This window comes from Podarcis filfolensis (assembly GCF_964270895.1).
Source record: "Podarcis filfolensis genome assembly, chromosome: 9".
NCBI classification, from domain to species: Eukaryota; Metazoa; Chordata; class Lepidosauria; order Squamata; family Lacertidae; genus Podarcis; species Podarcis filfolensis.
Window position 1 is genome coordinate 42,140,420 of NC_139610.1, and position 16,387 is coordinate 42,156,806.

The 16,387-nt window shown below is 41.5% G+C and overlaps 1 protein-coding gene across 12 annotated transcripts in view; it reads left to right on the plus strand.

Annotated features, from left to right (window-relative positions):
* The window catches only part of INPP4B (inositol polyphosphate-4-phosphatase type II B), a gene marked incomplete at its 5' end in the record, with an annotated part of 258,219 nt that overhangs the window by 34,724 nt on the left and 207,108 nt on the right, over nt 1–16,387 (plus strand). For 4 of the 12 annotated variants that reach the window (XM_083571062.1, XM_083571060.1, XM_083571061.1 and 1 more), the window contains one exon: nt 14,738–14,948. The exons of 3 other annotated variants lie outside the window; for them this stretch is intronic. In XM_083571062.1, the coding sequence (XP_083427188.1) occupies nt 14,837–14,948 (112 nt within the window). Of the gene's footprint in view, nt 1–9,787; nt 9,851–13,649; nt 13,729–14,728; nt 14,949–16,387 lie in introns of those variants that run through there. 5 more of the 12 variants (XM_083571066.1, XM_083571065.1, XM_083571063.1 and 2 more) reach the window with 4 other exon arrangements.

Sequence of the window (16,387 nt, forward strand, 5' to 3'; positions counted from 1 at the left end):
CGCCCCTGGAGAGGAGTGGGTGGCCATGTGGTCCACCACAACTCCTCCCCACTGTGAAGTGGAGTAGATTAAGCACATAGTGGGAATAGGAGGGTCAGCATGAAGATATGGAAGGAGGCCACTTCAGCAACTCAGTAGGATCCTTCAAACTGTGTGGGTTTAGTTCTACTTGCAGCTTAAAGAAACTTGTGGTGTGGTAGGTTGAGTGGAAAGAGTTGGCCTAAGGAGAAGTGGATATTTTCCCCAATGAATTCATCCTACTTAAGATGACTTTGGGGGCTAAAGGTGAATGGAAGAAGGACTTCTGTACACATTTGACCATGGCTATTTTAGGTGTTTGAACACCATGGGACCATGAGAGGAACATGTCTTGCTGCTTTCATCCCCTGACCTCAGTGCAAGACTCCTATAGCATCCTTGAGGTTGAAGGAGACAAGAAACATCTGTTCACAAGAGGAATGGCTGAGGCAGCACCTGGTCCTCCATGGAGCTGGGAAGCATGTGTTTGAATTTTAGTTTGTTCTGACTGTAACTAGAAAGCACAAGTCTGAGCAGTTCTGCCTTTTTGCCCTCCCACTTTTCGCTGCAAAACTTTTCTTTAGTGCTAAATTGGAGCAAACGTCAGTCTAGAGAAAACCCGATTCGATTGACATTTGCTCTGATTCAGAGATAAACAGCAGGCTTTCTCAGGGGAAAGCAGCAGGGCAAGCTAGAGATGGTAAAAGAAAGGGGGAGTGGGATACTCCTGCCCTTCCACTCCTACATGATATTTTGTCATTGGATTCACACTTGTATCAATATAGAGACATTCCAAGCTCCATTGCTATTGCTTTCCTAAATTCTCTCATATGAGGTTTTCATCATCAAAGCATGATATAATAAACCATTGAAACAAAAACAAGTCCAAATATATTGCTGTCTTTAGTTTGTGGAATCATGGAAAGACTGGCAACATTTTTTATTTTTGTTATTACTTCAATATCCCCCCCCCCTTTCTTCAAGCAACTCAAAGTGACATGCACACTTCTCCTCTTTATCCTGTGATGTAGGTTAGGGTGAAAGAAAGTGACAGGCCCAAGGTCACCCAGTGAACTTCATGGCTGAGCGGGGGTTCAAATACTGGTCTCCCAGGTCCAACACAAGCCTAAGTCAAAATTGATCAAGATCTGGTTGAAACCTGTATTATCTCTTCCTTCATTGTTTTTCACACTCTTCCAGATGCTGCAGAGTAGAATCTGCAGTGCATTGGATTCAAAACAAAACAGAGGCAAAGCTTGTGTGTTTGTATGTTCTCTTTATCTCTCCCCTCCCCCAAAAGTTCACATGGACTGCAATTTCCTTGTCATCCTCTAGGTATCGCTTGATTATTTTAACTGCCTTGTTTATACGGTATAGCTGCAGATAGATGCTGCAATGTGAGGTGAAAGACTGTTGTGGAAAGAGAAAGCTGCTTAACTGTTTTGCTTTGATTTTCTTATGAAAATCGCCTCCATTACTTTCATCTGCACATGGGAAAAAGATTCAAGTACAGCTGCCTCACCACTTCTCCACCCCCATTTTCCTCTACAAATTGCAGTCCTGGGTGCTGCATTGTATAAATTAAAAGAAACCTAGATCTCAGAACAGATTTGTGGAACTACGTGCAACATGCGCCTTTGTTTTTTGGGGAACTGCAGTTTAAATAGATGTTTCTGGCACTTACATTTTTGGAAATAATTTCAAAGGACCTTGTCAAAGGCTGCAGCGTTCAAGGAACAGTGCCTGGTTAAACTTTTTTTAAAAAAGAGAATTAAAATGTTTGCTATTGTTACTGCAATGCATCACAGTAAGCAAAGGGTAAGAATATGTTTGTGCATACAACTGACCTTTACAACATTTTGCTATGTCACTTCGACCTTGAGATATTTATTTCTAGAACATATCCTATGGATAATTACATTTCAGAAATAGTAAAGTATCATTGACGTTTCTTTAGCCCTTAGGCTTTCTAACATAATTTGGTCTAGGAATAAAGTGGTATGTTTGAGGCATGGCCTTTATTGATTCCATCTGAAAACAGAGGTTTACAAGAGGGAACTGAAGAGGATGTTTGCAAAAATAATTTAGCTCTTGACATTGACCTTGTCCATGTCAGGGAAATAAGGGCTTGTCCATTAGGGAATGAAGTGCCACTATGGTGTGCAGAAACCTAGCTGTTACCAAGTACAGTCAATATTACTTATGCCATATTATAAAATCTATCACAGTGAATCTTCCAGTACTCCTGGCATTTCTTCATTACTTCTAGTTAATGAAAATCCGTAAAATGTGGAGTAGTGTAGGAGATGAGTAATCTTTTTAAAGTAGAGCAGATCCACTAAGCCAGCTACATTTCCATAGTGCTACCATTTCATTTTTATGTGTGGGGAAGATGCAAGAACCGAGCAGCTCAGAGGGAAGTCAAAGCACATCTTGTCTGCTCTTAAGTAGGAGAGCTGTTTGGCTAATTCAGTGAGGAGCATTAGACTAGTAGAGACGATTTCCTGTTGTTGTTGTTGTTGTTGTTGTTGTTGTTGTTGTTGTTGTTGTTGTTAATAATAATAATAATAATAATAATAATAATAATAATAATATTACTTATACCCCACCCATCTGGCTGGATTTCCCCAGTCACTCTGGGCGGCTTCCAACAGGAGATTAAAAATACATTAAAACATCAGCCATTTTTAAAAAAACTTCCCTAAACAGGGCTGGAACCAGTTTGGCTTGGAATCAGCTTACCTTAAGGACTGCCTTTTCCTATAGCCTTTCCCAGTGCTATTTTTTCTAGAAAAAAGGGTGCTGGAACTCACCACAAACACTTCCTTAATTCTCTTAGAGTCGCAATGGTGCCCACCTGAAAGGTGCTGGAACCGAGTTCTGGTGAGATCCGGCTGAAAAAGAACCCCCTTTTCCCATGAGTTTGTTCACTGACATCACCGTCAGAGGTGCATTCATCGAAGACAGGCATAGCAAGCTCGGCCCTACAGATGTTTTGAGACTACAATCCCATCATCCTTGACCACTGGTTCTGTTAGCTAGGGGTGATGGGAGTTGTAGTCCCAAAACATCTGGAAGGCCAAGTTTGCCTATGCCTGATCAAAGACCTATTTAGAGGAGAACCATTGAAATTCATGTTAGTCCTGTCTATTAACTTCAGTTGGTCTACTCCAAGTAGGATTAGCTTTGACTACCACCTCCTGCTTTGAGCTTTCTTTCAGAGGTCAAGTGGATGGCAACAGGAGACAGGGTCTTTTCAGTGATGGCGTTCTGCCCTTACAATGTGCTTTGAACAGAGACCTAGTTGGCACAATCAGACATCATTTGGGCACCAAGTTAGGGGGGAAATCCTGTTCTCTTGCACATTTCTTCCAATCTGCTTGTTTTATGACTTTGCTACTGCTGGTTTCTTTCTTGTTTTTGATTTTTGTGCTGTTGCAGGTTACAGATTTTATTTTATTGCCCCCCGCCCCAAAGTAAGCTACTTTGGTCACTGATGTGGGAAGGCAGGATAAGAATGTTTTAAAATAAATAATATTTCCTTTTTAGGACATCCAATTCAGTACATGTCAGAGCAAAGAAACAAGCCAAACAGCAGCTCCCTTCCAGCCTTGCTTCCCTGAAGGGGCGCTGTGTGATGAAAAGGGCTGGTGTCTCCAACTGTTGACAAATAGTTCCCTGAGCCCCACCTCCACTCCCTGTACATTGTTGTGAAGGCTTTTGTGTCTAAGTGTCCACACTGACACATGGAGGGCTGGGCTGGGCTGGGGGAGCTGTGTGCCAGGGATGAGCTCATAGCTCCTTTTAATCAAGGGATGCCCGTTCATGAGGATAATGAAGAAGAGGAGTTTGGATTTGATATCCCAGTTTATCACTGCCCAAAGGAGTCTCAAAGCGGCTAACATTCTACTTTCCCTTCCTTCCCCACAACAAACACTCTGTGAGGTGAGTGGGGCTGAGAGACTTCAGAGAAGTGTGACTGGCCCAAGGTCACCCAGCAGCTGCATGTGGAGGAGCGGAGACGCGAACCCAGTTCACCAGATTATGAGTCTACCGCTTTTAACCACTACACCACACTGGCTCTCTTCTGAATGAATGAAGGGGTAGTAGTTAGAGTGTTGGGCGAGGACCTGGGAGGCCAGGGTCTGAATCCCTTCTCAGCCATGAAGCTCACTGAGTGACCTTGGGCCAGTTGCCATTTCTCAGCCTAACCTACTTCTCAAGGTTGTTGTGAGGATAAAATGGGGAAGGGTACCACGTGAACCAGCTTGACCTCCTTGGAATAAAAGGAGGTATGTAAATACAATAAAAAATAATACATGCCCACTGTGGTATGCTGAAATAAGGCAAAAGAATACTTTCTTTTTGAGTTCCAGATACAATTCTAAAACTGCAAATACAAGGTTTTTTTTTAATCAAGTCTTTTTCTATTACAGTGGTACCTCGGGTTAAGAACTCAATTCGTTCTGGAGGTCCATTCTTAACCTGAAACTCTTCTTAATCTGAGGTACCACTTTAGCTAATGGGGCCTCCTGCTGCTGCCGTGCAATTTCTGTTCTCATCCTGAAGCAAAGTTCTTAACCCAAGGTACTATTTCTGGGTTAGCGGAGTCTGTAACCTGATGCGTCTGTAACCTGAAGCATCTGTAACCTGAGGTACCACTGTATCATTAATATTATTTTCTATATCACTTGCATGCCAAAATGGCTTCTTAGTGGTTATGGAAGAAACCTATGCCTGTAGAAGCAATTGATAAGGTTATCCTGGCTTATAAATAAAGGATAATACATTACTGGCTGCAGAGGTAAGGGTTAATTTGGTACTTCAGGTAGTAACTTTTTAAAGTGATCAGTACTGATGAATTTGTTTGTTCTCTCCCCCTCCCCCGCTTATTCCTCCCATATGTGATAAGGAATTCTTTTAAAATTGGGACTGTCATTGCCCGTTAACATTGTATTGTTACTGCAGAGACACAGTTAAAATGATTTATGGCTTCGCCTTAATGTAATGGCATGGAGACACTGTTTTTCCAGATTTATTTGTTTGACAGTTGTGTTCTCAGGAGCGGTATTATCTTTTTAATTAGAAAGTAGGTATGTAGATATTTGTGAGCTTTGAACAGTGGCATGTGCAGTTACTAGATCAACTTGGAGTGGGGAAAAAATAGCTTTTTAGCAATTAATATAGCACTGATATCAAATCACAGATTTCTCATTTCATTCTTTCTTTCTTCCATGTCTTCCCCAACTAAGGCTTGTGGGGCATGTGAAACTAGTCTTTTGGGGTGTGCCATACTGATATGAAGGAACCTTGCCTTTTATCTCTTCAAGTTTATTCATTTTTAATTCTTGGAGCTTAGCACAGCTGTAGAATTGATAGACCTGCCTCTTACAGTGCAGCGGATACCACATAATTGTTTGCTAAAAGCTCCTTTCATGGGTAGAATAGAGTGTCTCTGAATGAAGGACAGTCTTCACAAGTGACAAGATGAGCTGAACTGAGTGCACGTACCAGGACTGAAGGGGAACATGCACAGCACATTTGTTTTGGGAATGGTAGCATCCAGTGCTATTTTTCTAGAAAAAGAGGTGCCGGAAGCATAGCTGTCAAGTGTCCCTTATTTGAAGGGACAGTCCCTTATTCCAGCGCCATGTCCCACTGCTGTCCCTTATTGATGGATGTCCCTTAAATGTCCCTTAAATGATGTCCCTTAAATTTCAAAGGAAGCAGCTCCTCTCCCTCCCTCCCTGCCAGCCAACTGTGTTGCTTGGCTGTGTTGCTCACCCAATAAGAAGTCTAAGAACGACTGGGGGGGTGGAGCTTGCATGCCTTGTGTGTGGCTAGTTAATGCAAGCTGAGGGTTTTTTTGAATGCTGGACGCCATTTTGTTGCACGTGCTGCTGCAAACATTGCAGTGCAAAGCCAGGCTGGGGAGCCATCTTAAGTTGAGGCTGCATAGGCCTTGTGGTGCATGTGATTCAGATTCTATTCAGCTGAACCTCTGGTTACAAAGTTGGTTGGACAGTGTTCTCGAAGCTACCAGCATGAGTTTGACCAGACTGCAGGAGGACAGGAAGACTGGACTGCCTGGAACAGGTGAGGCTGCAGGTCCCTTATTTTGGCTGCTGGTCCCTTATTTTCAAATCTGTAAGTTGACAGCTATGGCCGGAAGTCACCATGAACTTCTCCCTTGTTCTCTTAGAATAGCAATGGCACCCACCTGAGAGGTGCAGGAACTGAGTTCCCGTGAATTCTCCATGAAAAAAAGCCCTGGTAACATCATAAACCATTCCCGCCAAGGCCTCCTAATTTGGAACATACCAAGTCAGTCTGTTGGTCCATTGAGCTCAGTATTGCCCGACTTTGATGGCAATAGTTCCCATGTATTCCTCGCCCTACCTGGGGATGCTGAGGATGAATCTGCAGCTTTCTACATCCACAGCAGATGCTCTACAACTGAGCTATGGCTCTCTCCCATTGTCATGCAAGACAGAAGAGTAGGTCCCTTATGTTATGTCTTCGGCACATTCTGTATTCCAGGAGGGCTTCTATGCAGATGACCCTGAGCTGTGGCTTCTCAGGCTCCCAGTGTGTTGTGAGCACAGGAAGGGCCTGGGAAAATGCAGGTATCTTTTCCATAGGGCACTCTTACAGTGAGTGTGGCAAGTCAGCTGTGCAAACTGCAACTACCACCTGCAATAAACTGTGTCGGCTCTGTCTAGCATGAGTAGAAATCTTCTAGTGAGTTCACTAGTGTGGCCAAAAGGTAGGATAGGCACCATGGAAGAAGAAGACACAAATCTGCATATTCTAATTTATGCATGAAAATGCAAAATTATTAGAATTCAAATTTCCTCAAGGAAGCCATTTATTTCTACATTAAAACAATCCCAAATAAATAATTCAGTTAATTTCCACCCTACCTCAGACCACCCAAATCAGCACTTTCATTAATTCATCCATTGCCCCAATTAATTTCTCACCCAGATGATCCTGCTCCAAAATCCATTTATGTTGACTGATTAATGGAGTAATTAATTCAACACATCATTACTCCTTCTCCTTAAATTCAAAACAAATAGTGTGCCGTGGCAGAGGTTCATGGTGCTCTCTGAGTGGGTGGGTGGAATTCACACTATGAGATGAAGTAGCCATTGGTGATTTTTCATTTCTCTTCTCTCTCCGCCTCTCACCTGAGCTACAGGCTTGTACCAATGCTTTGTATGCATAAACTCAAACTTCAACATGCTCCTAAGAAGAAAATAACATTCTTTCCTGCTTTTTTTTCAAGGACAGTATATGGAAACAGAAACGACTGGCCCTATATAGGGTTTTCTATCCTCTTTTCTGTATGCTGTTTCTGGAAAGGAAATGGAATGATGCTGTTTTTCCTACCATTTCATGGACATTTTGAGGTTTTAGTTGGTGCTTCAGCAGCAGCAAGAAAACAGTGGCAGCTCAAATGCTGCTAGCTGGATTAAGGGCCTCTCTGTGTGTATTTTTTATTGTAGATTTATGATTCATTGTGCTCATGATGGTATTGGGGTTGATATATATGATCACACTTTCAATACTGTTTGCTCCTGCTTCGCAAACATTGCTTCCTTTCCAGTCAGTGTGGACCCTGCAACTTCCTGTTAAAATTTCCATACCATAAGCACCCTGGGATTTTTTTGGCCTCACTTCCGTTGTTCTATAGCAAAGCAGTCCTCCTCCAGATGTTAGTAATAATAAAACTCTGGGGAACATCACAGAACTAATGAAATGGAATGATGGGTTGTCCAGTGTAAACCCACCACTAATGCATCATTAATGTGTCAACGACACGTTGCAGATTACACCTGCAAAAAACACTAGCCTAGAGGGGCCCCAGGTTTAAAGCAAAGACTGGCCACAGTGTCATCATCCTGCACGTCTGTTGGGTGCTACCAGACAAATGGAGAGATGGCACAGTTCCAGGCAGCCATTGACATACTGGACTGTTTGGAAAGAAAGACGACACTTGGCTGCTCAATGAGAGCATCTGGATGAGCACTTAGGGCCAGATTAAATGCAAATTCATGTAACCATAACCTGATGGCTTTTTTGTAGATGAGGTAAGAAAAGTTTCTTCATAAGAGATGATGGGGTAAACATGAATTTCTGGTGTGGGGGTTTATTAAGCGCCCCTCCCCGTTGCTTCTCTGCTGTAATCACCCAACTCATGAAGAAGCTTTTTCTGGGATGGAAGAGAGAGGTGTCCAACTACCCTCATGCACATTGTGCTGCAATGTATAGTTTGGCTCCAGGAGAAATAGCTGGTACATTTCAGGGAGTGGCCGATAACAGTATTTCTTGTCTTGCAGCAGCAGAAGAGCTGCTGTAAACTTTAGTGGAGAGGAGAGAAAGTTTATATCCACAGTAATAAAGCATCAAAACTTGAGGCCTTAAACAATGATTGCACTCTGCAGTAAACTGAAAAGACACTGAAAACTTTCATTTCATGCTGTAGTACCCAGAAATGGGCAGTAAACGATGTGTCCCTAGCTAACTGTGGGGGGTTAGTTGTTGTTTTTTGCTTCTAGATGTGTGTCCAAATATTGATGAGTTGTAAGAGTTGAAAATCCCCTGTCCCCTACACCTTAAGACACTAATTCCAGAAAATAGGCTTTGAAAAAATACTGTCATGGAGAACATTAACCCCACCTCCATTTTGAGCATTACTGCTGTAATTTCTTGAAACTGTTACATCATCGCTGCAAAATGACACAGCTCCTAGAGGTTAGTGCTATGGCCTTAGTTTAACATGAAGGGGAAATGAAACACTATAAAATTTACTGTTCTCCTATTACTGATATAGATAGCTCCTGCCTGCTTTAGAGCTGTTGCTTTGATTGTTTGTCAGCATTGTAGGCTAGGCCATGCTGCTTTATCCACAGAAGAACACATTCTGTAAAATTGTATTTGAGAACAACATGAGTCATTTTACTCGTTCAGTACAAGGGAGAACAAGTTTAAAATAGAACAGTTGGGCTATGCTAATAATCCTAATAATAATAATAATAATAATAATAATAATAATAATAATATGAAAGGGCAACAGGTCCGTCCCCCCGATAAGCATTGCCCTTGAAGAAGAAGAAGAGTTTGGATTTGATATCCCGCTTTATCACTACCTGAACGAGTCTCAAAGCGGCTAACATTCTCCTTTCCCTTCCTCCCCCACAACAAACACTCTGTGAGGTGAGTGGGGCTGAGAGACTTCAGAGAAGTGTGACTAGCCCAAGGTCACCCAGCAGCTGCATGTGGAGGAGCGGAGACGCGAACCTGGTTCCCCAGATTACGAGTCTACTGCTCTTAACCTCTATACCACACTGGCTCTCCTTGTCCTTCTTTCTCCCTGCACTGACTTTCTCTCTGCCCTACCCCCATGACTCCATTGCTACTTCAGATGCTCTGACCCTTCTGCATTTAGTTTTCCTTTTATTTATTTGGACAGTTGAATTGAAAATGAGACAAACATATGTAATATAAATGAGAGATAGGGAGGGGGTGGAGAAAGAGCGTGTAATGTAGATTGAACAGGTAAAGTTGTATTTAATATAAACTGACAATGAAACAAACATAAATAGAAAATTAATAAAAGTGATGGTAACACCTTTAGCCATCCGAAGAAGTGACAAATTGCTATTGACAGCATTGCAACAGAGTCTTCTCAACAGCTCTAAATTTTGGGAACGATCTCCTCACTGAGGTGTGTCTTCTCACCTCAGTGTTCTATTCTTTCAAGAAGCAGAGGAAGACATGCCTCTATCTCCAGGGCTTTGGTGGGAAGGTGGCGTGATTCACTGAGGTCAGTTTGCTTCTATTTTATGCTATCGTCTCTTTTTTTTAGTTAAGGATGAGGATATTTCTACTGATTTTCAGAAATATATATTGGTTCGTTTCAATTTGTTGTACACCATTCTGTGAGCATATGGCAAATGGTGTATATAAAGATCCAATAAATAAATGGAACTTCCAGAAAGCTTTTGCTTATTTTTGAAATGTGTGTTGCAATTTCTCTTCTCCTCCCACTTGTGTTTGGTACATCATACCACTACATAACACAGGAGCAAACTGAAGATATGTGAATTATACTGTTACATGTCTTAAATTCCCCTTTGGTTGTCTTCATATGTTTGAATGTTGTGATCTAGGGCTTTAAGCGTGCTAGATCAGGCACCTGCTTCCTTTATGAAGGATATCCGTCTGTAGTCAAACCCACATGCTGTTCTGAAGCTTAGAAAATCCTATGCCAAGATTAGTCCTTTGTTCAATAAGTGGAAGGAAGTCTTAATTTCCATCAGTTTCTCTGAACATAATCTTACTGGACTGTAGAAGACACTCTAAAATTTTGTACTTTGTCTCCATTAACATGACAAGCTACTCCATATCTTCTGGCAATTTAAATAGATCACAATCAAACCATAGCGTTTTAAAATGTTCAGTAATCTCACAGCTTGCCTAACGTTTTTAATTTTATGTATGCTTTGACCGTTTAAAAGGTTTCTTCTTAATGCGGTCGGAAATAGTTTCAGCTGTTTACATTTTTCTCTTAATCTTGAAGTAGTGAAGAGCTACATATTAATATCATTTGTAACTCATCTGTGGTTGTACAGCTGAGATGAAAGCACTATGGGACATTGTGAGGACTTTAAAAATCTCAATCCACTCAGGTTTTTACCTTTATTCAGGGCACCTGGCATGATTTGAAGCACCTGGCTTGCATATTCCAAACTGTGTTGTCTGAACTCTAACTGGCCAAGAATTAGGTAGGTGTTTTGTTACTAGGGTGGTAATTATATTGCACCAGTTGTTTGCTGCATGTATGAACAGAAATTGGACATAAGGATAAGTCATGTGTTGTTTCTCTCCATTTGGAATAAATAGAAGCATATTATTTACTTTGTCTCGTTGTGACTAGGCCCAATACCTTTCAGCTGCCATTTATTGAAAGGAATATTATCCATCATTAGCATAGGGTATTTACTTGCGTCCACAGAGAATGGATTGATTCCAATGAAAGACTTGCTGATCTGAAAGCAAAGTTAGATTGGGCAGGAAAGAATAGCTGATTCACGTGAGGACATACCTACAAAATTGTCTTGGGATGGTTTGTTTGTTTTTAAAGAAATGAATGACTAATCGGTTTCATGCAACAGGAGGACCATAATAGACTGACAGTGAAAACCAGAACAGTTAAAACTTATGAGATACTGAGAACCTATGCAATCTAAAAAGTACATTTGCAGTAATGTTAATACCAAATCTAACTGCTTTGAATTAAACCCAGCTAAGTAGAGCACTGAAACACTGAGATCTGATTTTGTGAGTGCTGAAGAGAGATTCCAAGTGTTCAGCCTGGGGAAAAAATGAAAGTTTGGAAGAATATGTTCAAAGCTTTATTTTAGTACTATGCAAATCACCATGAAAAGAGGCAGGAACATTTGATTTTGCCACTGCTGACCTCCCTGCAGCCATAGCTTTGAGCTTTTGCTTTAAAGCTGCTTCCGCTTGGCAGTCATCCTAAACCAGCAAAATGCTGTTTATTATTTATTCAAATTCTTTTCTAGAAATATGGATCCTTGGTGGATGCATTTTTTATTTTTATTTTTTGTGCGGTGGGGAGAGAAAGGTGATTGCTTTATAGGGAAATGGTGGTTTTATAAAGTTATGTTGCGAGAATGAGTGGCTGTGACCTAGGGTTGTATCAGTAAAGCAATGTTTGTCTGTTTTTATTAGTGGCGACAGCTGTTGAGTCTGACATTTACAAATAAAGTGTGGTGTAGCTTTAAAAAATTCAACAGCTTGCTCTAGTTTGGTTTGAGTACTCACTTACGCAACACTGTTTTTGGCTTCCACTGTGTGATTATTGTGGATGCATCAGTGAATAAAGAGGATTGTTTGGATCTGCAGCAAAACATTACTTCACCTGATCCAACTGTGCCAGTGAGCTTTCCCATTAACAAATACAGATTGCTGGGGAACTTCAACTCTGTTTATCCGAAGTGGTCAGCTCAGTGCATCCTATAATTCATTTTGCACAGCTCCTGGTATACTAAGGGTGTACCTATGTGAGGCAACCTTTCTAAGCTGAGCCAACAAACTCTGATTGTATGAGTCAGGGAAGTTCCAAGGGTGTTCCTGATCCATTTTTCTGATCCGGCTGCCCCAATAGACTGGTCTGATGAAACCCCCTTCACTAAACTATATGGTTTCAAGTGGAAGTTTGTGTAGTGCCCACAGACATTCCCATTGACACCTGCCAAGGTTCCCTGCTCCTATTTTTATTTTGTTTAACATGAGGCTTTTGCCTTTTGCAAGGGATCATTTGTGGAGTTGGCCTTCGCAGGAGTGGCGGTTGCCTGTTTTTTTGTTCCCGTTGTATGTGGTTTGTGGTGAGTTATGCCCACAGCAGGAGACGCGGGTGGCGCTGTGCGTTAAACCACTGAGCCTTGGGCTTGCAGCTCAGAAGGTCGGTGGTTTGAATCCCCGCAACGGGGTTAGCTCCTGTTGTTCGGACCCTGCTCCTTCCAATCTAGCAGTTAAAGCACGTCAAAGTGCAAGTAGATAAATAGGTACCGCTCCGGTGGGAAGGTAAAGAAGCGGCTTAGTCATGCTGGCCACATGACCCAGAAGCTGTACGCCGGCTCCCTCAGCCAGTAAGGCGAGACGAGTGCTGTAACCCCAGAGTCGTTCGCAACTGGACCTAACGGTCAGGGGTCCCTTTACCTTTACCTTTATGCCCACAACAGTTTATTAGATTTCAAAATGTGCCTCAAGGCTCAAAAAGGTTGGGCCTCGCCATTCTTTCTTTGCTCTTATTTTTTGTCTGTGCCGAGTGTGATTATATTATTGAACTGAATTTATCTTAGTTGCCATGTTCCCCCTTGATCAGGTAAGAACTCTGCCATGGCAGTGCAGGTTGAGAGGAGAAATCTTACTCAGTCTTTTAGCAACTGATTTACCCTACTGTTTGATGAGGGAGGGAGAGAAGGTGTCAAGCTAAATGTGCTTACATCAGGGAAGAGAGATGTGCTAATACTATAGGCAGCTGCAATTATAGAATTGTAGAATTGGAAGGGACCACAACCGTCATCTAGTCCAACACCCTGCAATGCAGGAATCAGTGCAGGACTTGAATCCATGACCCTGATACTGAGAGTCTCATGCTTTATCCACTAGTGATTGCCTCTTGGTCTGCCTCCATCAACCTGCATATATCCTTTCTCACCCAGCCACTATATGGTACCTGGAGCCAAGAGTGTCATTTTTTCCATAGCGATTAAGATCATTTCTAGATTCTGGAGCTACAAAGATCTTTCCTTTGAAACCATGCTCTAAATAAACTATGGGCTCCTAGTTTGTAACTCTTAGGACCCTGACTTGCACTGTTTCAAGGTTATAACTGCATGTAACCCCAGGCGTTCCATTATTGATTACCCAGTGTGGTTGTTGTAAGAAATGCAGGCTTGAGGGCTGTGAATTAGATTGCAGCAGTACTGTTGTGTGAGTTTAATCAGCACTGAACTCACCATGTCTGAAAACCAAGGGGCACATCTGGTGTGAATGGGAACATGTAATAAGAATTGGGTGTGGGGGGGTTGTTGTTTTTTTTTTGTAAAATGGCATGGATTACTAAACAAAATATTCAGACTGGTTGCAGAACAGCATTTTTGTTGTTTGGAGGTGAGCATAAGTCTTATTTCTAAAGACCTAATAATATTTTTGATGGCCACATCTCCATTGAGAAATTGTACAACATTAGAAGGTCTCTGACATTTAGCCTTTAAAAAGATGGTGCACCAGTTGTTAAAAAAAGTGGCCAAACTTGATCTCTGCAACATGATATCTACCATGTAAATGTCAACCCCAGTGTTCCCCAGATGTTGTTGGACTGCATCTCCCATAAGCCCCAGCCAGCATGGATAATGGTCAGTGATGAAGGGAGCTGTAGTTCAGCAGCAAAAAGAGGGACGCTAGAGGGACCTTCTAGACTGTTGCAATATTAGATGTTCACTCTAGGATAAGCAAGACCCCCCACAACTGCCTGTACTCAGGAACTACAGTTCAAGAAAAAACTAGAACTATGACCTTTTAGTTAATTCATTGTTTAGAAGATTCAGCAATTGATTAAGCAATCATACACACACACACACGTAGTACATTCAATGGAGTTCAGTGGGATTACTGCCAGGTAAGTGGTTATAGAAGTAAAGCTGTATTCTGTTTAAGGTAGACTAATTGAAATCTGTGGATTTGTGACCACTTTTCCTCAACCTGCTGTCCTCTAGCTGTTTTGAGCTACCATATATATATATATATATATATATATATATATATATATATATGTTAATTGTGTCTAATAAGAACACTTACGAAGCTGCAGGTGACAGGCAGTACCTTGGAAGATATGTTTCTCCTCTTTTGTACATAAGGGAATGTGTCTTCTAAAGTGGTGCCATCTGTGATATGCAATCATCCAAAAATTTAAAGAATGGGACTTTTGACTCAGAAATGTTGTGTTCATATGGAAGCTTATGCAGATTTTATTGATGACTCGATACATGAAATCCCAGGCAGCTAGGCAGGTACATTAAAACAACAACAACTAGCTGGCAACCCTAAGAAAAGCTATGGAAAGACATCAGCATGCAATTTTGAACTACACCTTTATGTTTTTGTTTTAATGTTGCAGTTGGCCTTGTCTGCTGAAAAGATCTTGCTCACTTTCAACCAGTTCGTTAGCATCCCTCTTATCATCCATTTCCTCTTCATCTTCTTCACGATCAGCCAGATGCAATACAATGTCAAAGAATTGATTTCTCTGGCTAGAAGGCCATCATCTTGTTTTGACAAGGAAGGAAAACTGACCATATGCAGAATGCTAAGGGATGGTAAATGTATAGGTAAAAATAGTTGGCATTGGCAATTGTCTGTGCATGTATGTTTGGCAGCTGTTGTCTGCTCACTGTTTTAGTATTCACAGATTTGCTGGTATAATCCGTTTTCTTCATTGCTAATGGCTGAGTGCTCCTAAACACCTTCTAAGTAATTGCTTTTCTGCCATAGCTATGGTGGATTAGACTCTCACTGGTATGTGCAAATAAAGATGAAAGTAATAGTCCTGTTGCTGGTTGCTAACTGGATTAATTTACATAGCGGAATGAGAGAAGTTCTCTTCTTGTGTCTTATATCACACTACTTATCAAGTTGCACGCTTTTTGCATGCTGGGGAGAAACAGGCCTCTGCTTAGTTTCTGGGTGCTATGCATGTTTAGGAGCACAGGCAGTGCAAGGAGCTTCTAAAATGAATGGGAAGGCCTACACATTTTCACATCCAGCCCTTGTTCTTCCCTCAGTACATTTGGTTTGATGCTAACAACTACAACAAGATGGTCAAAACACTTAATGGAACTAACCTAATTCTGGGCCAAGAAAAGTTGAGTTCTGTGGCCTCTTAAATTGAACTAATTTGCATGCATTTGCCTATTTTGCACACCTTCCTCTTTGTTTTTATTTTAAATGCAAGTAAGAGTACAAAATTGTCCTTAACCACTCCATCTTGTCATTGTCTTTGGAACCATCACTATATTTGGGCTTGAAATGTTCAGATCTGTTTTTCATTTTTGTTTCATTTTAAATTTGTTTAGCTCTGTTCCACATTCATTTCCATGTGGTGGTTTGCAACCCGCAGAAATGTCAACAAATACATTAAATGGCACATTGTCATCCTATCACAATTCAAAACATAACTGCTTCCTGTTTCCGGGGGTGAGAAATGGCTGACTCCCACACGATCGGACCTCAGCCATGCCAGTAATTCAGGGTTGATATGGGGGTAATTCACCCTGGCAGATCCCCAGGGTGGGGGAGGACTGTCTCGTAGACCCGCAGATCTTCCAAGATTTGTCAGCTGGCATCAAGGTGCAAGCAGCAGGACCCTGGGTCCTAGAGCGCGGCACGGCTGGCACTCTCCAAGGTCATTCTCACAAGCCGGAAATACCTGTTTGATAAAATAATTCGATTTAGACAATAAACAGACATAGTCTGGGCCGAAGAAGACTGAGAAAAAACCTACAATTCAAAACATAACCAAGAACAAGTAAAAAATAAATAAATCAAGAATCCACTTCACATATGCAACATACTATCAACAAAATAACAGCAGATAACAACAGAATAAACTCACCCCCATACATTTCAAACAACCAAGACAAAATTAGAAAGAATGCGTTACACAAAATATCATACCCCATGGGTTGTACCTAATGCTGTTGTTCCACTTTTGTTACAAATTTCTACTTGCACAACAGAACTTCTCATTTCTCTCTTGAGTCCTGCAGCC